The 23,347-nt window shown below is 53.6% G+C and overlaps 1 protein-coding gene across 1 annotated transcript; it reads right to left on the bottom strand.

Annotated features, from left to right (window-relative positions):
* Positions 1 to 803: 803 nt before the first annotated feature.
* Positions 804 to 21,417, bottom strand: RTKN (rhotekin). Its single transcript, XM_070756781.1, is given in 13 exon segments — positions 804 to 916; positions 1,171 to 1,275; positions 1,626 to 1,791; positions 2,234 to 2,359; positions 2,542 to 2,648; positions 2,805 to 2,899; positions 2,991 to 3,052; positions 3,055 to 3,211; positions 3,550 to 3,667; positions 4,817 to 4,870; positions 6,092 to 6,153; positions 7,236 to 7,435; positions 21,240 to 21,417. Coding segments are annotated over 13 exon segments (1,476 nt in total). The 5' UTR covers positions 21,351 to 21,417.
* Positions 21,418 to 23,347: the final 1,930 nt, after the last annotated feature.

The raw sequence follows: 23,347 nt of genomic DNA, 5'->3' as shown, positions 1-23,347 counted from the left end.
TGGGGCCTTGCGCCCCCCTTTCCCACTCTCTGGCCAGGCGGTCCCCTCGCTGGGCTCAGGGCTGGGGAGGCCAGTCTCTCTCAGAAAGCCCCCCCCCCTTCTGGGCAGCCTCCTCAGACCTGGGACTGCAGCCAAAGACGAGGGTCGAACCAGGGCCGGGCGGGGGTCTGCAGGGCCTGCTCCGAGTCCTCCGGGGTGGAGCTGCAGCTGCTGGAGGAGCCTGAGCTGGAGCAGGAGGGGCCGGGGGGGGCCCTGGGCAAGGGGGAGGGTGGGGGGCCTCCCGCTCGCCCCTTCAGCCGGCTCAGCTTGGCGTCCAGCGAGAGGGTGCGTGGCCGGCCCCAGGGGGGCTGCAGGGGGCTCCGGCCGGGCCGGGAGTGGCCGCTGGGAGCGACGCCAGGCGAGGAGCCCTCGAGGAGAGAAAGCCATGAGGGCTCTGCCAGGTCCGGGACCCGCCGGGCCAGGATCTCCGTCACCACCTCAATGTCATCGGCCGGTTCAATAGCTGTGGGGAGAGTGGGGGGCTCCGTCACAGACGCCCTGGACTCTTCCGGCCCCTGCAGGGACAGCCCCCACCGCCCCCACCCACCCGGGAGAGAGCTGCCCTTCGCACACAAGCACTCAGGGGTCAGCGGGTGGGGGGCATCTAGGCGGCCTTCAGCCACACAGCCACTCCTCCTGCTTGACCCCTCTCTTGCCTCCCCTCTGAGGCCTCCACGGCATAGCAGCCCCCTCCTCCCTCCCTCCCTCCCTCCCTCCCTGCCTGAGTCTGGGGGCTGCTCGCCGCCTCCCCCGGTGCTCTTACTTCACCTGTCACTGTAATAGGTGGACAGAAGGGCCCGAATCTCTGCAGAGACCGCGTTGTCCTGCAACAGAAGCCCCTCGCAGTGGGAGGGTGGCCCCCCAGCGCCAGGGAGAGCTGGGGGGGCAGGACGGACAGAGAGACAGGGGGGCCATGCAGAGAGAGAGGAAAGCAGGGGGAGAGCAGAGAGTTACAGAGACAGACATTGGATTGGGGGGGAAGAAGGGGGGCAAGAGAGACCCCCAGAGACGTGGAGCTGGAAAAGGGGGGCAGAAAAGACAGGAGAAACCCACCCTCCAGATTCGGGAGACACGTGTGACCCTCACCGCCCACCCTTCTGCCCGGAGGATGCCAGCCCCCATCAGCCTCACCCATCTCGTGGTACAGGGACCCCTGCTTGGCCAGCAGCATCGGAGGGCGACGCGGAGACGGGACCTCCACCGTCATCACTTCATCGCAGCAGTGCTTCCACTGGCCTGGTGGGGGAGACACAGAGGCGTAAGAGGTGGGGGTTCACTTGGCAAGTGGTGGTGGGGGGTGTCTCGTGGCATCCCATGGGATTGTCGGCATAGAAGTCAAATTAATGACAAATAAAACAAAGGAAGGCTGGCCTTGGAGACCCTCAGGTGTTCTTGGCTGCAGTGGGGAGTGCCCCAGACCCAGCTCGGCGGTGAAAGTTGTGCCCCAATGCCCCCCAGATCCCCCAGTCTCCTTTGTCTTTGGATGGCTGCCCCCATCAAATGAATCAGGGCTGCGTCCAGGTAGCCTGTTCTCCTTACAGCTCCACTCCCCGGGTCCCCCCAGGCCTGGCCTCTCCTCCACTCACTCATGTCGTAGAAGTGCTGCCAGAAGACCTCCATCCAGCGCTGGGCCTCTGTGGGTGACTCGGCCTGCAGTGTGTGTGTCACCTCCTCGCCTCCGTAGTGGTTGGTGACCGACATGCAGCGGACGGGGCCCGTGGAGCTCTTCTCGCTGGACCGGATGCGAGTCTCCTGCCCAGGGAAAGAGGCCGGGGCTCAGCATGGCTGTGGGGCCAGAATAGGCCGTGTGCCTTGGGCTGCAACAGAGGCAGGGAGGGGCCCAAAGGGACGGGGAACAGAGGCCTCCCTCCTACCAGGGCATTGGAAGGAAGGGCAGGCCGGAAACGCAGAGGTCCTTGGGAGGGATTCCTGAAAGGCTTAGCGGAAGAGCCAGGATATTTCCCGCGATCTGAAACCCGGCAAGGGAAGGTCCCAGCCCACCAGGGGCACAGAGGGGGCACTGGGCGATGGGGGGGAAGCCTGGGAAGCTTTGCTCAGCCGACCCACGTGGGCAGCAGAGGGCAAAGGGCCAGAGTTGCCTTATTTGCGTAGGGGGCCCCCAGGGGAGGCAGGGGAGTGGTGATGGGCCGGGCCCGCCTGTGTGAGCCACGAGGTTCCAGCGGCCCAGCCAGACCTTGTTGATGGCGATGGTGAAGGCCGCCTCTTCCTGGCCCTCGGCGTCCTGCGGGTGCCGGTAGCAGAGAAGGTTGGGGCCTCGCAGCACACAGAAGAGCCTCGGTTGGTCCAGATGATCCCCCTGCTGCGTGGACAAGAGGGAAAGGGCCGTGTCATCCTTTCACCTCCCCGAGGACAAAGCCCTCCCTCGCCCACAGCTCCAGAAGTGCCTCTCTCAGTGCCTGGGGGTCGGGTGGGGGCGCTGCCTGTCCTTGTGAGGGTGGGGGGGGTCTGCTTCCCTCCTTCCACAGGTGAAGCAGCCCTTACCTGCACCTTCAGGAAGCCAGCCATCACCTGCTCCACCATGCAGCTGGGCTGGGCCACCAGGCGGCAACAGAGGCTCCCGTACAGGGGCAGCCAGAAGGAGCTCTCCTCTGAAGGGGGGGGAGAGACAGAAGGGGGTGTCAAGCAGGGGCCGGATTGGGGCTCCAGCAGCCGAGGAGCCTGTCAGCCCCCCAAGAGCCCCCAGTCACCCCGGGGGGCCCCGACACAAGGTGGGAGGGATGCCCACAGCCTCCTTCTGGGCCTACCATTGCCAGTGATGAGGAGGTCGTGGGTGCGAAAGGCGTCCTGGACGTGTGCCAGACCAAGGTGGGCGCAGGCCAGCAGCTGGTATTTGGGCCCCCTGGAAAAGGAGGAGCACCCGGAGGGTGAGGCAGCTGAGGGGGTGGGGCAATTGCAGGCTCCCCCAGGGAGAAGGCGAGAAGGGTACTCACCCAGCGCTGGGGGCCGGGGGGAGCAGCAGGGGAGTGCACCCGCCGTTGCTGCTTGAGCTGCTCCGTCCAGGGCGGCCCGCACCTGCTTTCCCGAGGAGCGCCCCAGGGAGCTGCTCAGACGGCTGGCCAGCTTCTTGGGGGTGGCACCCAGGGCCGAGTCCTCCTCCAGGGCGGCGCTGTAGAGCTCGATTTTCAGCTCAAAGCCTGGAGCAGCCTCGGTGCTGGGGAGAGAGGAGGCGGCGGCGCTGAGCACAGCTGGGATCCCGCTTGGCCGGCCAGAAGCGCCAAGGCCGGGTCCCAGGGGGCGGTCTCTGGGCTCAGACCAGACCTGGAGGCACCCGCCTCCCGTGGGGCCTTCAGCTCTCCCCCTGAACCCTCTCTGGGGCGCCAACACCTCCCTCCCCACCAGGCCCCGAAGTGCCCAACTCCACCCGCGGTGCAAAGTGTCGGGGACCCCGTCGGGTCTGGAGTCCGGTGGCCCCTGTTTTCCACCCACCCCTTTCACTGCCTGGGGCTGAGGTGGGATTGCCGAGTGGTCGGCCGGGGAGGGGGGGCTCACAAGAGGACAGAGGTCTCGAAGCAGATGTCGGCCAGCGTCCGGTCCACCAGTACCATCTCCGTGTCGTAGATCTCTGTGCCGATCTGCAGCAGGCAGAAGACAGCGCAGCGGTGCAGGTCTGGAAGGAAGCAAAGGTCCCTGGGCTCGACCCTGCGGAGGGCTGCCAAGGGGGCAGCGGCCGTTCTAACTCAGAGGCCGGGAAGGAGCCTGGAGTCGCCCTTCACCTCCAGCGGGCCTGCCTTGATTGGCAGGCGTGGCTCCTTTCTCAAGCCCTGCTGGGCCCATCCCGTCCCATCCATTCCCACACCCAGCGAGAAAAAATGCAGGAAAAGCAAAAGCAGCATTAACAGTTCCATCCACCAGGGGGCCAAAGTAACTAACACTGACCTGCACAAACAAGGACTATCTAACTGCACTGGACTAGTTCCGCTGCAGTTCAGCAGTTCAAATCCCACCAGAGTCCCCAGTTGACTCAGCCTTCCATCCTTCCGAGATGGGTCAAGTGAGGACCCAGATTGTTGGGGGAAAGAGGCTGATTCTGTCCACCGCTTAGAGAGGGCTGCGAAAGCACTGAGAAGCGGCATATAAGGCTAAAGGCTGAAGGCTAACAGCCACCTTTTCTTGGCCCTGCCAAAAATCCAGCCAGGGGGAAACGGTCAACGGGTGTCCAGGCACGGGAGGGGGGAGGGATCCATGGGGGAAAAGTCCAATTCCTGGGTCCCTGCAGGTAACTCTCCCCCAGCAAGGGGGCCCCACAAGGGGACCGAGCTCTTAAGAAGGAGCGGGGGCCCTGTGGAGACGCTGACTTCCTGCTTGGAGTGACCCGGAAGGATTCCCTGAGAAGAAGCTCTGGAGCCCGAACTTCCTCAACCGTCCGGTCAGCCTTCCCGTCTCCTTGAAACGATGGGAATTGGGAGCGTCCGAAGGGAGGGTCTCAGCTGGGGAAGGTCAAGGTCATTTATTAAAAACGGAGCACAAAGCTCGACAGTGGGCAGGGAAGGGGGTCGGGCGTATGTGGCATCACAGGCATTGGTCAAATATGGCCGTCCTTTCTTCTGCCAAAGGAGATTTCAGCCAAACTCTGGACCAAATGCTTTATTCGGCCGAGTGTGACGGGGCAGACAAGGAATTTGCCTCCAGGACTGACGCGTGTTCCAAGCTTGCAGATCCACAAGGCCCGGAGTGAAGCCTGGGCGTGGCTGTCGGGTCCAGGTGGGGAGGGGAAGGGAGGGGAGGGAGGGGGAGGACTGCCATCCAGGGAACCTACCCCCCTTGTTCTTGAAGTATTCCGTGTCCTTCCACATCAGGGGGATCCGAAGGTCTGGGAGAGAGGAAAGAGAGTTACAATCTGCGGGACCACACGTGGCGCTAAGGCCACCGATGGACACAGGGCCTGCTGACAGTCACAACCCTCTGTCCCCCACCTTTGAGACGAAGGCGAAGGCAGGATCCACAATGGAACACAGTGGCCTCTTGGGCAGTGACCGCCTCGCTCTGCTTCCGCTTGGGGGGGGAGGGAAGCTTGTCTTCCCGCTGGGGGGCTGTGGTGGAATCGCCCGCCTTGAGCTCAGCCCCCTCCGAGGGGCCCCTGCCCTTCCATGGGAGCCTGTTGAGCAGTGGATGGCTCCTGAGCAGAAGTTGGGCAATGGAGCCCTCGGGGGGGGGCAAGCTCCAGGGCTGCCCACTTCAGGTTGGGGGGGGGCGGGGTGTCTTCCGCAGGGCCTGTAGGGCTGCTTCCCCGCGCCAATTCTGGCTGTGCCAGGCCGCACTTTCGGCTTGGTCTAAGGGAAAGGGAGCCGAGCCCGGCTGGGCGGAATGGAGCCGGAATGGAGGGGCGGGTTGAACTGGGCTGGAGGAAACCCCTCGTGGCCACCCCTCGGCTGGAAGGCCCTCGGGTTTCATAGCCCGTCTGAATGGTGGGCTCCATCTGTGCTTCCCCCTGCAGGAGGAGAGGAGTAGCACAGCCAGGAACTGATGCAGGAGGCGGAGCTTGGCCCAGCTTCCTTACAAGCTCCAATCAGGGGAAAGGACGTCGGGGCGTTTCCTCCTTCGATGTGATTTGTTTCCAGGAAAACTGTCCTGATTGGCAAATGTGAACGTTAAGGATCCTATCGCTCAACCGTTAGTGTTTAGGGGGCAGCACTGCAGGCTCCTTCTGCCGATCCCCGGCTGCCAGCAGTTTGGCAGATCAAACCCCACCACCGGCTGCAGGTTGACTCAGCCTTCCGCCCTCCCGAGGGGGGTCCAGTGAGGAGCCAGATGGTTGGGGGGCAAGAGGCTGACTCCATCAACCGCTTAGAGAGGGCTGGAAGGGCCACTAGGAACTGGTCTTGCTAGTGCTATAAACGGTGGATTGCTCTGTCCACCAAACTGACCGGCTCTCCAATACAATGTCCCACTGAGGGGTCAGTGACGGGGACGAGACCTCCCTCCCATTCCTCTCCTGGACCCCTGGGACACCGCCCAGCATGGGGGGAGGGGAGAGCAAAGCCTGGCTAGGCTTGACCGCCCCCCCCCCCCCGAGGACCAGCCCCCTCCTTACCCGAGACACAGATTCGCCCCCGACAGGGTAAGCGGCCGTCCGTGGTTCCGGCCTCAGAAGGACTAAGTTGGGGGGCAGAACGGAGAGGAGAAAGTGAAACCAAGTTATTATTAAACCAACAACAATTAAAATTATTATACTTTTTTTTAAAAAAAGTATTAGTTACATACATTAAAAAAGTACAAACAACTAACAAAAGGCATAACACTAAACACGTGTAGCAGAACAAAGGAAAACAAATCCACAAAAAAAGGGGGGTAAAAAAGACCCAGAGTCCATTGTGAAGGTCATCAGAGGAAAAGGTGAGAAAGAAAATTCAGGTGCTAATAAATTCAATACGTAGCATTTGCTCATCATAAACATTAGAAATAAACGATGCTACTGACTTATTCTATATCTTCATGATACTGTTTTTGTTAAATTTTCCTATGTATAAATCATATGAATGGAATTAGTTTCTATCCTTTTTTTAAATAAAATTTCTATCTAAACATTTTACAGAAAGGGCCGAATTGTCAACCTTGTTGTTGACACCTGGTTGTAGTGACTTAATGGCAGAGGTTCTACAACAGCTCCCTCTTGTCATTTGGGTCGTCATCTGTCGATATTTTATGTATTCGTCTCTCTCTCTCTCTCTCTCTCTCTTAAATTTAATTTTAAAAGGGCCGAGGTGGCGCAGCAGGTAGAGTGCAGTACTGCAGGCCACTGAAGCTGACTGTAGATCTGCAGGTCATTGGTTCAAATCTCACCACCGGCTCCAGGTTGGCTCAGCCTCCCATCCTTCCGAGGGTGGGTCAAATGAGGAGCTGGATGGTGGGGGCAAGAGGCTGGCTCTGTTAAAAATTTGCCATTGCTAACATGCTGTTACGCCCTTTGTTAAAAGGGCACTATAAATAAACGTTTATTGTTGTTGTTCTTGTTGTTACGTTTTTTATGCTGTTAATGTCCACCCTATTGCACCCTTTGGAGTGGTGGGCCAAGTCCCTCCCAAGCCTTCCCCTGGGTCACCTGCAAAGGTACGGAGGAGGACGGGGCCCAGTACGGGCCCTTTGATGTCACGTAATTCGTTTCATCACCCCCACCCCCACCTGCTGCTTCCCGGGCCCTCCTGCCCAACCCCCCACCCAGCGAGAGGCCGACTCACCGCCGAGCCACGTGCTGCATCACCTGCGCCTCCTTCATGCGCTGCAGCTCTGCCATGTAGGCCAGGATGCGGCTGTTGCAGACCAGCAGGCTCTTGGCCACCTCCAGGGCCTGTGGACGCTGCGTGCAGGCGGCCAGGAGCTTGCAGGCCCCCTCGCGCATGCGGATCTCGTGGTCAATCTTCTTCTGGAGGTCCGTGCCCTGCGGGGGGGGAGGAGAGGGGACAGGGCTGAAGGGGGGGTCCTGAAGGGGCTTCGGTGGATGGCAGGGGGGGCAGGACGGGAGGAGGCTCTGGAAGTGGCCAGGGGGGCTGAAGGCAGAAGGAAACCGTGGCTGCCCACCTGCCTTCTGTGGAGGATTCATGGACACTGCATGAGTCCAAAAGAGGGCGGGGAAAATATTGACTGACCCCTCGCATCCTGGACACCAACTGTTTCAACCCCCACCCTCAAAACGTCGCTACAGAGCCCTGCACACCAAGACAACTAGAGACAAGAACAGTTTTCCCCCCGGAAGGCCATCACTCGGCCAAACAAGAATTCCCTCCACACTGTCAAATTACAGTATTTACTAAGTCTGCACTAGTATTCCATTTATTTATTTATCTATCTATTTATTTATTGGGTTTGTTTGCCTCCCCTCCCCGAGGAAACTTCTCATTAGTCTTCTCATCATTCCTCCCCCCACTTCCCCCCCCCCCACTTGCGACTGTATAACTTGCTGCTTTTGTCCTTAAGATTTCTATTCATATTGTTTCCTGATGGCTTACTTGACCCCTATGACCATCATTCAGTGTGGCCCCTCCTGAGTCTTGACCAATGCATCTTTTCCCTTTTATGCCCACTGAGAGCATCTGCACCAAAGACAAATCCCTTGTGCGTCCAGTCACAACTTGGCCCATAAAACAATCCTGTTCCTATTTTTGCCTATTTCACTGCAGGGGGAGCAGGGACCCCACCCCACCCAAAAACATATCTCAGGAAGAGTCACTGCTGTACAATCGGGGTTGGGGGGCAGCAGTCGCAGCAGCAGACTCTCCCCGTAAAAGTCTCCCTCCCCTGGCAGTTGGGCAAGGCGGCCCTCAGATCTGCCCCCCCCAACAGTCTCATTCCCAGCCCTCTTCAGAGCCCCCCCCCCCGCCCTGGAATGCTGCGAGGAGGGAGGGGGTCAGCTCTTTTCGGGATGCCCCCCCCCTCGGTCCAGAGGCAGCCCAGACGGGGGGAGGAGCAGGACCCCCTCCCCTCTCGGAATGCGCCCAGCCCCCCCCCCCCCTCCAGCCGCCTCCCGCCTTCTCTGCCCGCAGCTCCACGCTCACCCTGGCCGGCTTCCCGGTCTCCATGCCGGCGGCTCATCGCCCGAGGCCGCCTCCGCCCGCTCCCTCCGCTGCGGCGAGCTGGTCCTGCTGGTGGCAGCTGCGCCGGCAGGGGGGGGGAAAGGGGGGGCGGCTGGGCAGGGTCTGCGGGGGTGTGTGTGTGAAGCTGTGACATCACCGCTGCCTAAAAATAGACCCGCTGGGATCTGCGGGGGCTGCGTTGCCCTGCGGGGAGGAAACCACTGCGGAGCCCCCCCCCCAAAACGCCCAGCGCCCTGCCGCGAGAGCGGGGCTGCCTTCCCTCCCAGCAGAGAGGGGGACCCCCAGGCGGGAAGGGCGGGGGAGGCGGAAGCCGATGGCCAGAGAGGGCCCGATCCGCTGAAGGCTGAGGAGGGAAACCGGGAGGGGTCTCCACGGCCATGCGGGGCCAACGCACAAGAGGCTCGGCGCCGCTTCTGCTCCCAGGCGGGGCACCTTCCGCCCCACGAGGCCCCTCCATTGCTCTCCAGACCCATCTGCCCTTATTCACCCCTAAACCAGGTGCCCCCCCTCCTGCCAGGGGCCCTGGCCTCTTCTCTGGATAAAGAGGGAGCGGGGGGGGGATCCAGAAAGGCAGCAGGGCCCCTTGCCCGCCCCCAAGACAGTGGTCACCCCGGGATCTGGACCCCTCCCCGGCTCAGCCATGCAATGGGGGGGTATTTGAAGGCTGGGCAGCTGGGGTCATCCCCCACCAAACTCTGTGGAGCCGATTGATGCCCTTTTAGGGTCCCAGGCACGAGGTTTCCTGACCAGCACTGCCCCTTTCCAAGACCCAGGAGGGCAAAGTGAAAGACGTCACCTTCTCCCCACCCTGCCTGCCCACCGAAGCGCCTCTCTCGGGCAGCAAAGAGGAAGCGCACGGAGGTCCAGCCAGGGCTCCGGACCCCAAAGGGCACCAGCACCAAGGACCTGGGCAGCCCCCACCAAGACTCCTCCGGCTGGGGGTTGGGAGCAGCAGGAGACCCAACCGGTGGAGCTGGCAGGAGGTAGCAAGGTCACCCAGGGGGCCCCAGGGGCAGCTGCCCTTAAGGGAGCCCCACGAAGGGGGCCAGGGGCAGCTGGAGGGCCGGAGGGGGCAGAGGTCCCCAGAGGCTGCCGGCTGAGGGCAGCGCTGCTCCGCTCGCAGGGGGGCTGCTGGGGACCCCACTGAGGACCGGGGGGGTGTTTCCAAAGCCTCTCCTGGAAGGCAGCCCCACAGCTGCCCCCTGCCAAGCCCCTGCGCTCCGTTTGCAGCCCCAGCCCCCCCTCTAGATGCCCCCCTGGCCTCCCCCCGCAGAATCACAGGGGCAAAAAGGGCAACCGTACAAATGGAAGTGCATCTGCCCACGTGCTGCCGACCCACCCCCACCAACATGCCCCCCACCCCGAAAGCAGCGTCCGGCTGAGGTACCTGCAGGCTGAGGGCGATCTGCCGTATGTAGAGCATGTTCAGGTCCTCCAGGATGTGCAGCTTGTCCTGCATGGCCCCAGCCGCCCCCCCGTGCGCCCCCCTCCTGCCCGAGCCCCCCCTGGAGGGGCGGCCTCAGAGCAAAGACCCCCAAAGGGGGCTCCCCATGGCGATGGACCCTGGGCAGTCTCCGGGGCTGGTTTTGAGGCCAGGGGTGGGGGTGTTGGTGTGGAGGCAGCCGACCCCCTCCTCCAGCCCCTCCGTCAGCAGATGCCGCTCGCCTGGGCCAGCTGTGGAGAGAATAGGCCCTTTCTTCCGTGCCAGCCCCACAGCTCCAACGCCCACCCGGAGAACAAGCAGCCAGTGTGCCTTGAAAGGGCAGGGCCCCCCCAAAGCCGCACCCTCCCCCTCTCGGCCTCCAGGCTCTGCAGGGCCAGTCAGGGGGCCCCCACTGCCCAGGCATGGCTTCCCGGAAGGGCCAGTGTGGACGGGTGGGCTTTGGGGTGCTTTTCGCAGGCAGGTGCTGCTGCTGCCCCCTGCTGACCAGCCCATGGACTTCCCTCCGCTCTCCGGAGCCCAGAGTGGAGCAGTGGCAGCTCTGCCCCCCCCCCCTCCGAGCCCTCCAGAGCCCTCACCTCCTGCGCAACACCGGCGGCTGCCTTGCCCATGCGCCCCTGCCTGCCCCTCCGGGGTCTCAGCAGGCCCTCCAAGCACAGGAAATCTGCCTGGTTTCCACCCCCTCAGCCCCCCCCCCCCCAGCCTTCCTGTTCCATCTCATCTTACAAGGGCCGCCCCTCCAGGCTGGCCGCTCCAGCAGCCTCTCCCCCCACCCCGCCAGACACGTCCCTCCCTCCCTCCCTGCCTGCCATGGAAGGAAGCAGGCGGGTGAGCGGCAGCACTCTCAGGCGGGGGGGGGGAGAGCCCCTCCTGCCCCCCCGCCCAGCTCCAGCCCAGAAACCTCTCTGCTCCCTGAGGTCAAAGCCCCAGCCAGAAGTCCCCGAGGCTGTGCCACCCCTCGGCCACCAGAGGGCAGCGAACGGCCCCCAAAGCAACAGCTACCAACTGCTGGGCCCTGGGAGAATTTTGGGGGTCTGCAGAAAAATTATTTGCATTTCTTATATTGCCGTAAATGAAGAGGGTCCTCAAACTAACACAGCCCCTGGGACAGAAACGTGCCTCCTATGGCATCTCAGGGTCCCTCCACAGCTGGATTGCAGCATTCCTGTCAAACAGACAACAAGTGGTGAAAATAGGAAGCACCATATCCCCGCCCCGTCCCAGTTAAAAGCGGTGTCCCCCAAGGTCGTGTACTGGGACCAACACTCTTCATTCTCTACATCAATGATCTTTGCGATTACATCACAAGCAACTGTGTCCTCTTCACCGACAATGTAAAACTCTTCAACACCACCTCTAACACAACTACTCTCCAAAAAGACCTTGACGCTGTTTCTGAGTGGTCTAACACAAATCTCAACTAGCAAATGCTCTGTCCTACACATTGGGAAGAAGAATCTGAACTCCAAATACGAACTGAATAATCAAATTATCACAGATAATCCCAACTCGGTTAAAGATCTTGGTATACTAATAACAAAAGATTTAAGTGCCAAAGCCCACTGCAACAACATAGCCAAGAAGGCTTCAAGAGTTGTAAACCTAATCCTATGTAGCTTCTGCTCTGGCAATTTCACACTGCTTACAAGAGCTTACAAAACTTTTGCCAGACCCATCCTCGAATACAGCTCATCTGTTTGGAACCCATATCGCATCTCAGACATTAACACCCTTGGAAATGTCCAAAGATACTTCACCAGAAGAGCCCTTCACTCCTCCACTCGAAACAGACTAGACTTTCAATCCTGGGCCTAGAAAGCCTAGAACTAAGACACCTTAAACAAGATCTAAGTATTGCCCACAAGATCATATGCTGCCAAGTCCTGCCTGTCGGGGACTACTTCAGCTTCAACCACAACAACACAAGAGCACACAACAGATTTAAACTTAATATTAACCACTCCAAACTTGACTGTAAAAAATATGACTTCAGTAGCCAAGTTGTCGAAGCGTGGAACTCATTACCGGACTCCATAGTGTCATCCCCAAACCCCCAACACTTTACCCTTAAATTATCTACGGTTGACCTATCCAGATTCCTAAGAGGTCAGTAAGGGTGCTAGAGTGCCTTCCGTCCCCTGTGCTATTGCTCTCCTATATTCTCCTATTCCTTTCTTCTATTCCTATATCTCTTCTTCTATTCTTTCATTGATATGTTCTATTCCTATCTCTTCTTTTCTATTCTTTCTTAGATATATTTTACTATGAGTATCTCCTCCATAACCTTCATCATGTATTTTACTGTGTGTGTGTGTATATATATATACTGTATATATATAGATCTATCCTAGTCTCCCTTAATTTTCAAATTCAGCTTAAACATGTGACATATATATATATATATATATGTAGATTGTTCTGAGTTCGGGTTTTGCCCTGTGTAATGTTTTGCATGTCTATGCGACGTTTCGGTAAAATCACATTTACCATCATCAGGCTGGAGTTCCAATCTCTGTGTTTTTGCAAATGAATATTAGCAACTGACATTCCTTCTTAGCATGTAGTGTGGGGGTGGAGATTTGCTTTGAATGTAGCAAATAGATTGGGTGACTATGCTTCCGTGATCTGATTGGTTGGTGTAATCATGGTTATAGAAGGAATGGTATGAAGATTATGAAGTGTGTTCTGTTCGGGTCTGTGAGACCCGAAATCAAGGTTTGAGACCCTGTAAAAAATTTTCCCTGCATATCTGAAACTTGAAATTTCATGACTTTTCATCATTTCAGGGGTTCTCTCTATGAGAATTTTTTTTGGGGGGTGGGAGGTTTCTTTCTTGCTGGAAAAAAAAACCTCCCTAATGTTATGTTCCCGGGTCACCCTGACCCGGATCGAAAACTCTTCATTTGCAGTGCTTATGTTTGGTCTTTTTGAAAGCTTTTTTCACTTGGAAAGTAGTCTGAACATTTCTTCACACAATGGAATGAAAATTGAACTGAAAAAATTAATCCTTATTGGTTTATTTTGCCCATAAATGTGCCTCCCCCCCCGCTTTTGTGAAAGTTTTTTCAATTTATGGATAGTTTTGCTTGCAAAATGCAGTCTATTTTACTGGAGTTGGTGTGGGAATGGTACCTTGAACATTTCTGAATATAAGAAAAATATAAAGGAACTGAAAAAAATGATTCTTACTGTTTTTTTAACATCAGAAATAAGGCCTCCCCCCCCCCTGGCTGCTTGCAACAATTTTCACTTTTTATTTTTTTATGCTCCAAATCCGAAATATTCTTTAAAATCTTACGCATTCATTTACTCAATTTAACAATGCTGATCATCAAAAAAATATTTGTGGGGGTGGGGGAAAAATTTTTTTCTTGGCAAAAAAAAAAGTCACATTTACTCTGTTCGGGTCATATAGACCCGGATCAAAATGATTTTTTTTAGGTACTTGAATTTGGTCTTTTTGAAAACTTTTTCCACTGGAAAACTAGTTTGAACATTTATGAACATAATGATATGAAAATTGAACTGGAAAAATTGAGACTTATATTTTTATTTTGATCAAAAAGCCCCTCCCCCCATCCTTTTTGAATTTCGTGTCAATTTATATTTTTTAAGGCTACAAATCCCTAAGGAATTTTCCCCCAAAAGGTTTGATATACTAAATTGAACAATCCTGAACATAAGAAAAATATAAATGAACTGAAAAAAATGACTCTTATTGGTTTATTGTTTTATACTCGAGTATAAGCCTACTCGAGTATAAGCCTATTTGAGTATAAGCATGGGGGCCCATTTATGAGCAAAATAAACCAATAAGGATCATTTTTTCAGTTTAATTTTCATATCATTATGTTCAGAAAGGTTCAAGCTACCAATCCCACACCAAAATAGAATAGTAAAATAGAATGCATTTTGCAGGCAAAATTATCAATAAACTCAAAAGTTTTGATATACTAAATTGAACAATCCTAAACATAAGAAAAATAGAAATGAACTGAAAAAAAATGATTCTTATTGGTTTATTTTTGAATATAAGACCATATCATTTTATACTCGAGTATAAGCCTACTCGAGTATAAGCCTATTTGAGTATAAGCATGGGGGCCCATTTATGAGCAAAATAAACCAATAAGGATTAATTTTCTCAGTTCAATTTTCATATCATTGTGTGCAGAAATGTTCAAGCTACCAATCCCACACCAACTTTAGTAAAATAGAATGGATTTTGCAAGCAAAACTATCCATAAATTGAAAAAACTTTCACAAAAACGGGGGGGGAGGCACATTTATGTGCAAAATAAACCAATAAGGATTAATTTTTTCAGTTCAATTTTCATTCCATTGTGTGCAGAAATGTTCAAACATGTTTCCAGGTGAAAAAAGCTTTCAAAAAGACCAAACATAAGCACTGCAAATGAAGAGTTTTCGGTCCGGGTCAGGGTGACCCGGGAACATAACATTAGGAACTTTTTTCGAACAGAACAGCAGGGTTAAGTCTGATTTCCAAATATAAAATTCTAAAATCATAATAATTAAAGGATTGACATATTGATTATAATGAAGTTTTTATTTTGTTTAAGGCTGGTTTCCAAATCTCTGGCAGACGTGAGGTATCATCCCGTTTATTTAAACAAAAAGATCTTTTTTCAATTTCAATAGCTTCTAGAGAGATTCTTTTATATAAATTCTCTGTTTTGTGGAGTAATTTAGTTTTTTCAAAGTCAATTTCGTGCCCTGTTCTTTTAATGTGCTGGACAAGGGAGGAGGTCTTCTCCTGTTTCTTGACTGCATTCATATGTTCTGCCATGCGCTGGCTCACTCTTCGGTTAGTTTGTCCAATGTATGTGGCTGCACATGTTTTGCAAGGGATTTCATAGATACCTTGGTATTCTAATTGGATTTTATCTTTGGGGCTCCTTAGGATATTAGATATTTTTTGGTTAGTGCAAAATGAGGTTTTGATGTTATGTTTTTGTAGAATTTTACTAATTTTATCCGTGGTGCCTTTGATGTAAGGAAGGATGGTGGTGCCATTGTCCTGTTCTTGATCTTGTTTTTTGGGGGGTGTCTCTTTATTGATTAGGTTTGTTATTGTTTTCTCTTTGAATCCATTAGAAATTAGTACATCTTTGAGTTTGTTCAATTCAGTTTTTAAGTGCTCATGGTCAGCTAAGCGTTTGGTTCTGGTGATGAGAGTTTTGGCCACTGAGGTGATTTGTGCGGGGTGGTGGTGTGAGTGTGCATTTAGATAACGGTTGGTATGGGTTTTCTTTTGGTAGATAGTATGTCCTAGGCTGCCATTGGGTTTTTTATAGACCAGTACATCTAGAAAGGGAAGTTGATCATTGATTTCTGTTTCCATAGTAAACTGTATTTTGGGGTGTAGGCTGTTGAGATGAGTGAGGAAATTGTCTAGTTTTTCTTTACCATGTGGCCAAATTACAAAGGTATCATCAACATATCTCAGCCAAAGTTTGGGTTTGTATTTGGCTTGCTCTAAAGCATTATTTTCGAAATATTCCATATAGAGGTTGGCTATGACAGGTGATAGAGGTGATCCCATGGGGGCTCCCTCTATTTGTTTATATCTTTGTTCATTATAGATGAAGTATGTATTGGTCAGGCAGTGGTTGGTAAGGTCTAGGATATATTTGGGGGGTTTGTGTTTGTCTTGGATAGCTGTCAAGGCTTCTGTAATAGGTATTTGTGTGAACAGGGACACGACATCGAAACTTACAAGTAGGTCATCGGGTTGTAGGTTTTGTTTTTTAATTATTTGTATAAAGTGGGATGAATTTTGAACATATGAGGTAATAGTTTCTGTATATGGTTGAAGGTATTTGGCTAAAAATTTGGCAAGGTTTTGTAGAGGGGAGCCTATAGAACTGACTATTGGCCTGAGAGGTATTCCTTCTTTGTGTATTTTTGGAAGGCCATAGAGTTTTGGACATATGGAAGATTTTTCTCTGGGGATGATTTTTTGCTGGATTTCTTCGCTGATGGGAGAGGCCTTGATTTTAGATTTGGTGGTTTTTTCTAGGTAGGTGGTAGGATCTGTGCTTAGGAGTTTGTAGGCCGGATTTTTTAGAAGATTTGTCATTTTTTCTTTGTATTCTGCTGTGTTCATTACTATAGTGGAGTTTCCTTTATCAGCTGGAAGGATTATTATATCCTGGTTTTTCTTTAGATTGATAAGTGCCTCTCTTTCTTCCTGCTGTATGTTACTTTTTGGAGGTTTACTAGAGCACAGAATATTAGTGACTTGGAGTCTAATTTTGTTAGCAGTATCTGGGTTGATCCCATGCAAAGTTGTTTCAATTCCACATATGATATTTTCAGTTGGTATTCGTCTTGGAGTTATTGCAAAATTAAATCCTTTTGAAAGAATATTGGTTTCTGTAGTGGTGAGTATCTTGTCTGATATGTTATGTACTGTTTTGGTCATAAGTTGTTGTGGAGGGCTGGGTTTTTGCTGTACCTCTAGTATTTGGAGTTTCTTATTATGTGTGTCTGTTTTGTATTGGGTTTCTGTTTCTGCCCTCCAGATTGATATTTGTTTGAATTTATCCCAGAGTAAAGGATGTATTTGGTTACTGATTTTAAGGTGAAGAGAGAGTAGACTTTTGTTGATTTCATCAAGTATGAATCTTTTTTTGTGGAGTTCATTTCTGATTAGGGCTAATTCAGTTCTTTTTAGGGTTTTACCGAAACGTCGCATAGACATGCAAAACATTACACAGGGCAAAACCCGAACTCAGAACAATCTACATACATATACCCGTGAAAATTTACGAAAACAAATATCTTGCCTCTACGGGGAGGACACTTTCCTACTGACTAGGACCTATGAAAAACTTGAAGTCAGAAAAGCCTCCATCTTATGTGATCTCACATTCCTACGCAACTGCAGGGACAAAAAAATAATTCCCAAATACTTCCAACTAAAATTCCACCCAAAAACCCCAACCATAGAGAGGATCCTAAAAAGAACTGAATTAGCCCTAATTATGTTTCAGTGATCTGATTGGTTGGTGTAATCATAATTATTAGAAGGAATGACATGGAGATTTTAATGAAGTGTTTTGTTTAAGGCTGATTTCCAAATATCAAAATTCTAAAATCATAATTATTAGAAGGATTGACATGCTGATTATTATGAAGTGTTTTTGTTGTTGTTTAAGGCTGGTTTCCAAATTTCTGGTAGGCGGGACGTGTCATCTCTTTTATTTATGCAAAGGGGTCTCCTCTCAATTTCTATAGCTTCTAGAGCAATTCTTCTATATAAATTCTCTGTTTTGTGGAGTAATTTAGTTTTTTCAAAGTCAATTTCGTGCCCTGTTTTTTTAATGTACTGGACAAGGGAGGAGGTCTTTTCTTCTTTTTTGACTGCATTCACATGTTCTGCTATGCGTTGGCTCACTCTTCGGTTAGTTTGTCCAATGTATGTTTGTGCAGAATTTTACTAATTTTATCTGTGGTGCCTTTGATGTAAGGAATTTATTTGCTACATTCAAAACAAATCTATTTGCTACATTCAAAACAAATCTCCACCCCCACACTATATACTAGGAAGAAATGACAGTTGCTAACATTCCATTTTACAACAACACAAAGATTGGAACTTTAGCCTGATGATGGTGAATGTGATTTCACCGAAACGTCGCATAGACATGCAAAATATTACACAGGGCAAAACCCGAACTCAGAACAATCTACATATACTGTGTGTGTGTATATATATATATATATATATATATATATATATATATATATATATATACACACACACATACATATATATACATATATATATATATATATATATATATATATATATATATATATATATACCCACTAAAACTCTCATTGTGTATTGGACTAAATAAATAAAATAAATAAATAAATAAATGAATAAACATTTGGGCTGCTGCAGAGCGTCTCCCCCTCTTTTGGGGGTCTTTTTGTGTAGGTCTGTGGGGGGGGCAGAAATTCTGGCCTGGGGTCTGCTTTGGCCTCCGGGTGTGGCAGCCAGTGATCAGCACAAGTGCCCGGCAGTGCTGCCTTCTAACCACAACACCACGGGGGTGCTGCCTTCTAACCACAGCACCACGGGGGTTAATTAAACGGCCTTTAAGAGGATCCGAGTTAATGGACAGCCGGGGTTTCCCCACAGTGATCTGCCCCACAGACTTCCTGCTTTCCTTTTCCCCAGCCCTGGGACCGAGGGTCTCCACGGAGCTTCTCAGGTGGCGGTTGCCCCCCTCTTCCTCCTCCAGGCGCTGCTGAGACTCTCTGGGCAGATGAGCAAGACAACGCCCCCCCCCCATGGGATCCAGCTCCCGGCCTCCCACCCCACACCCTCCATGGGGTTGGACTAGAAGACCTCCAGGGTCCCCTCCAACTCTATTATGGTCTGTTCTACATGCACTGCTGGAAGAATTTTGGCCTGGGCCGTATCAAGTACTTCTTCAGCCTAGCAGGAACCTTATAATATCCCTGCACGTCCCCCCCCCCCCGGAAAACGACCCCCCCCCCCGTGAAAGATTAACCTTATCCGTATTTTCACATTTGCCAGTTACCTGCAGCCGCGCTGTCTTTCAGAGCATTTAGGACTTCCTGTTCATTATTTTGTTGTAACATATACAACATTTGCCCTTTCCACAACCATGGTCCTCTCCCTGCACAACTCACAACAGTCCCCTCACTTTCAGGCTCCAGCCTTCATCCTGGATCCCTTCATTTACTTTTAATTCCATTATTCCATCTCTTTCTCTGATTCTTGTTTTGTGCAGAAATAAGAAGGTTGATGGGACAAAGTGAAAGAGGCTATGAAAAATTCACAAAAGAAAATGAGTTCTGCATAAAATGGGGGTCAGAGAAAGAGGTGGGAGAATCCGCACACGGATCCCTGCAGGAAAATGAAGAGCCAAGGACCCTTAACAGAGGAGAAAGGGCAGAGCAGTTCTGATGAACAGAGGGGGCAGTTTGGGGAATGGGGGAAGCAGCCACAGGAAAGTGCCATTCTTGGTATGGACTCTTCCATCTCTGTCGCTGATCCTCATTTTGCGCAGAAATCATTTTCTTTTGTGAACTTTTCTTAGTCTCCTTCGTTCTGTTCCACCAAGTCCTCTTTCCACACCTCCTGTTAGCAGGAATCTGCTCCCTCCTGTTCTCTTCTGTAACCTCATTTACTGTCCAGGGGGGGGGGGGGTGTATCCCTCTATTTTCAATTTCCATTTTTCAGTTTGTAGGGAGATTTTCAGCATAAATGACTCAAGTAAGGGGTTTCCTTTTAATTCCTATTTTCCTTGCCGTGTGTACACACACAGAGAGGTTTGCTTAAAAAGATAATTTCCTAAGCCGAAACTCCTTGTTTTCAGTTCCTCTTAATCTCTTCTGAACCAGTGTTTCTTCTCCCCTCGTATCCCTTCACTTAGGACAATGTATTTGTTCCCTCATGAAATTTCTCCCCAACTCCTTCCAGCTGTTTCCTTCAATGCAAGTATCGCAACAGACAGACTCCTATGATTTTCCCATTCGTACATTTTAGCCCTTGACTTCAACTGCACTCACCCCCCCTTCAGATCTCGCCCTCTTTCTCTGAGTTCTACAGAGAGGGGCAACCGAAGGGGGGGGTCTCCTTTCTCCCCACGGCCAAGCCCACTCTTCTACACGCCAGTCGGATGGGATCAGCCCCACTGTCCTCCCTGCCCAAAGGGCCCCTGAGCCCCAGAGGCTGCCCCACTGTCCTTTGCGGGAGGTCAGGAAAGACACGGACCAGGTGTTCGGCCCCCCAGGCACGATTCCCTCTTACAGGAGGGACGTGGTCCAGCATGGCACCGGCTAGTTTTATTCCATGCACGCTGACCTGTCCGGGGGGGTGGGGCAGCTAAATCCTAGTCTAACAGACCCCCTTACAAGCCACCAAATGCCGCCTGCATTGTACCACATGGACCCAGCCGGACTTGCTGGTTCCTTGGCTGTTAATCTACATGGATAGCTGCCTGACCAACCCGGGGCCCCAAGGAGGAGGAGACAGCTGGGGGTCCCCACCACATCCAGGCGCTGCCCCATTGTATCAGGGCTACATGTCCCCGCAAAATAGACGGCCCTGCCTTGCTTCCCCTCCCCCCCAGCAAGGTCTCATCAGCTGCCCTGGTTGTCAGGAAACCACCATTCGGGCATCTGAGAGAGCCTTCAAACAGGCACTCAGACTTTAAAACTGTGCTAACTCTACAGAAGAGTCTTGACCAGGGAAGCTAATCTCGCCACCTTTTCCCACAGTCAGAAGTGACCCTCCTGCCCCGGGATTAGAGGTGTCCAGGAGACGCCTCCGAAGGGAACTGACAGTAAGAGAGAAAAGGAAGCGGGAGAAATTTGAACAGGACCACAAGTAAAGCTCAGATGGGATATATGCCCCCCTCCCTCCCTCCCTCCCTCGGATGCTTTCAAAAGGGCTTCAAGCTTTTACCACAAGGAATGAGGTTCCCTGGGCCTCCATCTCTGGGGAACTTTCGGAAAAAGAGAAAAAGTGGCACAAGGAATACCAAGAGCCCCCCCCCCCCAAAAAAAGGCATGAAACCCTCAGCATTCTTCCAGCGCCCCCGTGGAAAGGCTGCAATCCCTTGGTCACCACAGGCAGCCCCTCTAGCCGCAGCTCCTTCGTACACCCCCCAGAGCCCCAGTGACCACCTGGGAGCCAGAATCAGGCCGACTCAGGACACCTTTCCAGGGAATGGGGGGGGTCGCCTTCCTTCCAGATCCACCCCGGCCCCCTCTAGATGGGAAGCGGAGGGAGGCGGCATCTGCCTAGCCCCCCCCCGCAAAGGTCCCAGGCGCAGGGCTGAAGCCGGCTGGAGCCCCTCAGAGGATCCCGCCCAAAGACCCCCAACTCCGACTCGCGGCTCTGAGCGGCGCTCGGCTGAAGACTCGGCTTGAACCAGGATGGAAGGATGCGGCGCGGGGGGGGCCTTGCCAGGAGGGGCGGGGCTCCCCCCAGGAGGGCAGAGGGGTAATAGGCCGCCCCCCCCCCCTCGCGGGGCACCTGCCTGCCTCCTGGAGCCCCACAAGTGAGCGGCCTCTGCCGGCTCCCCGGCTGTTCTGGCGCAGCCGCACGGCCACAGCAGCTCCGCGGGTCCCCCGCGTGGGTCCGGCGCGCCTTCCCGGCCTGATTCTCCCCCCTCCCGCCGCCGCCCGTGCCGCCGCCCTACCTGCTCGGGCTCGCCCAGGAGGCTGAGGCGGAAGCGGCCCCGCCGAATCTCCATCTCCAGCGCGGAGCCGCGCGCCACCGTCACCCGGCTGCGGTGGTGCCGCTGGAACATGGTCGGTCCGCCGGGCGCTGCCGCCACCGACCGCGAGCACTTGGCCTCTGGGCCGCCCCCCGCCCCGCGCCCCGCTTGCGCCACACACACCCCCGCCGGCCCTCCTGGGCGGGGTCGCGGGTCCCGCCCGCCGCGCCCCACAGACGGTGGCGCCCCCCCCGCCAGCCCTGGCCGATGCAGCTGAGCCGCCCCGCCGGGGAGCCGCCTCGGAACTTCGGGGCTGAATCCGCCCGACTTGTAAACTGGGCGCGAGCCCCGAGACCCTCCGCCCCCTCCCCCTCCCCCTCCGGGGCGCACAGCGGCCGCCTCCCCCCTCCCCCCCAGACCCTGGGAAAGTGGGGGAGGGCTCGGGCCGCCTGCCCAGATTCCCCGCTGCGGGAAAAGCTTGCAGCTGCCGGGCGTGGAGAGGGGTGTGCTGGGGGGGGGGGGCGTCCCTGCAGGGAGACTCCAAAGTCCCCGCGGACAGCTGCCAAGTGCCCGGCAGAGGCTGGCCTGCTCGCCTGCCTTGTGACCTTCCTTTCAAGGCGAGGCTGGGCCAAGGCGGTGCAGCTGGCTCCTTCGGCCTTGAGGGAGGGTGGGGGGAGAGAGGGCCTGGCTGGCTGCAAGCAATTGAGCCATCAACCCCCCCACACGCACATAAAGCCAAGGGCACCTGGGGGGGGCTGTGGATCCTGCCTTCCTTCAGAAGGTCTTCCAGATTTTTTTAAATTGCCCATTTGGGATTAACAGAATTAAGGGGCAACGCAGGATCTTACGAACGTCCTGAGTCCTAGCGATGACTGAAGAGTTGCAACTGTGACCCTTAAAAACTTAAACTTAAAATGGAAGAGTGATTGAGAATAGAATAACAGAGTTGGGAGGGACCCTGGAGGTCTTCTAGCCCAACCCCCTGCTTAGGCAGGAAACCCTTCACCACTTCAGACAGATGGTTGTCCAACATTTTCTTAAAAACTTCCAGTGTTGGAGCAGTCACAACTTCTGGAGGCAAGCAGTTCCACTGGTTAATTATTCTAACTGTCAGGAATTTTCTCCTGAGTTCTAAGTTGCTGCTTCTCTCCTTGTTTAGTTTCCACCCATTGCTTCTTGTTCTACCTTCAGGTGCTTAGGAGAATAGATTGACTCCCTCTTCTTTGTGGCCACCCCTGAGATACTGGACGGCTGCTCTCCTGTCTCCCCTAGTCCTTCTCTTCACTCAACTAGACATTTGCAGTATAGGAGCCTTTCATGGGATGATGGAAACCAGAAAATCAAGGCAGCCTCAGGATTGCAGCCTCAATATCCAACAACTGTCCGGGCACTCTTGACCCTGAAGCTTTGGTGCCCAAACCTGGAGAGACACTATTTACTTTGGCCTCAGGACACGGAGAGGAGCATCCTGAAAAGGAGGAGGAGGAGGAGTTGGGCGGCCCATGTGGTTAAGGAATGAATGAAAAAATAAAAGCGAAAGTAGAGGGGGAAAGGAAAGTAGCAGGGAAGGGGGTCCAGCAGGGCGGCAGGGGAGCCCTGGGTCAGCCCTCCGTCCCTGGTCCGCCTGCTGACAGACCCTCCAACCTGGTGTGGAGAGTAGCCAGAGCGGCCATAACACTTTAATGTATTGCGCAGACCCAGAACCGGGCTTCATCCTGCTGGGCAAGTCCTTCAAAGGGGGAGCCTCTCTTCCCCCCCCCCAAAAAAAGCCTGCCAGCCCCCCCCCCAGGTGTCAGGCAAGGAAAGAAAGTGCCTGGGAGGGAGGGAGGGAGGGAGGGAAGGGCTGGGCTCACCTACACAGCCCAGGGAAGGACAGGGAAGACGGCTGCACCTTCCCTCTCGGCCTGTGCTGAGTTGGGAAACATCTGGGCCCAGGGCTGGGGGGGGCGAAGGGGGGGCATGCCTGCCTGGACTTGATCTTGGCTGCCTCAGACCAGAGAGGCCCAAGGAGGGGAAAGGCTGCTGCTTCCTGGGTGGTTTCCTCCCTGGGGGGGGCAGCTTACAGTCTTTTTTGGGGGGGGGGCACCTGT

This window comes from Erythrolamprus reginae, chromosome 7 (assembly GCF_031021105.1).
Source record: "Erythrolamprus reginae isolate rEryReg1 chromosome 7, rEryReg1.hap1, whole genome shotgun sequence".
In the NCBI taxonomy this organism is placed as follows: domain Eukaryota; kingdom Metazoa; phylum Chordata; class Lepidosauria; order Squamata; family Dipsadidae; genus Erythrolamprus; species Erythrolamprus reginae.
Note: the sequence above shows the minus strand (reverse complement) of the source record. Positions and strands in the feature narration are given on the sequence as shown.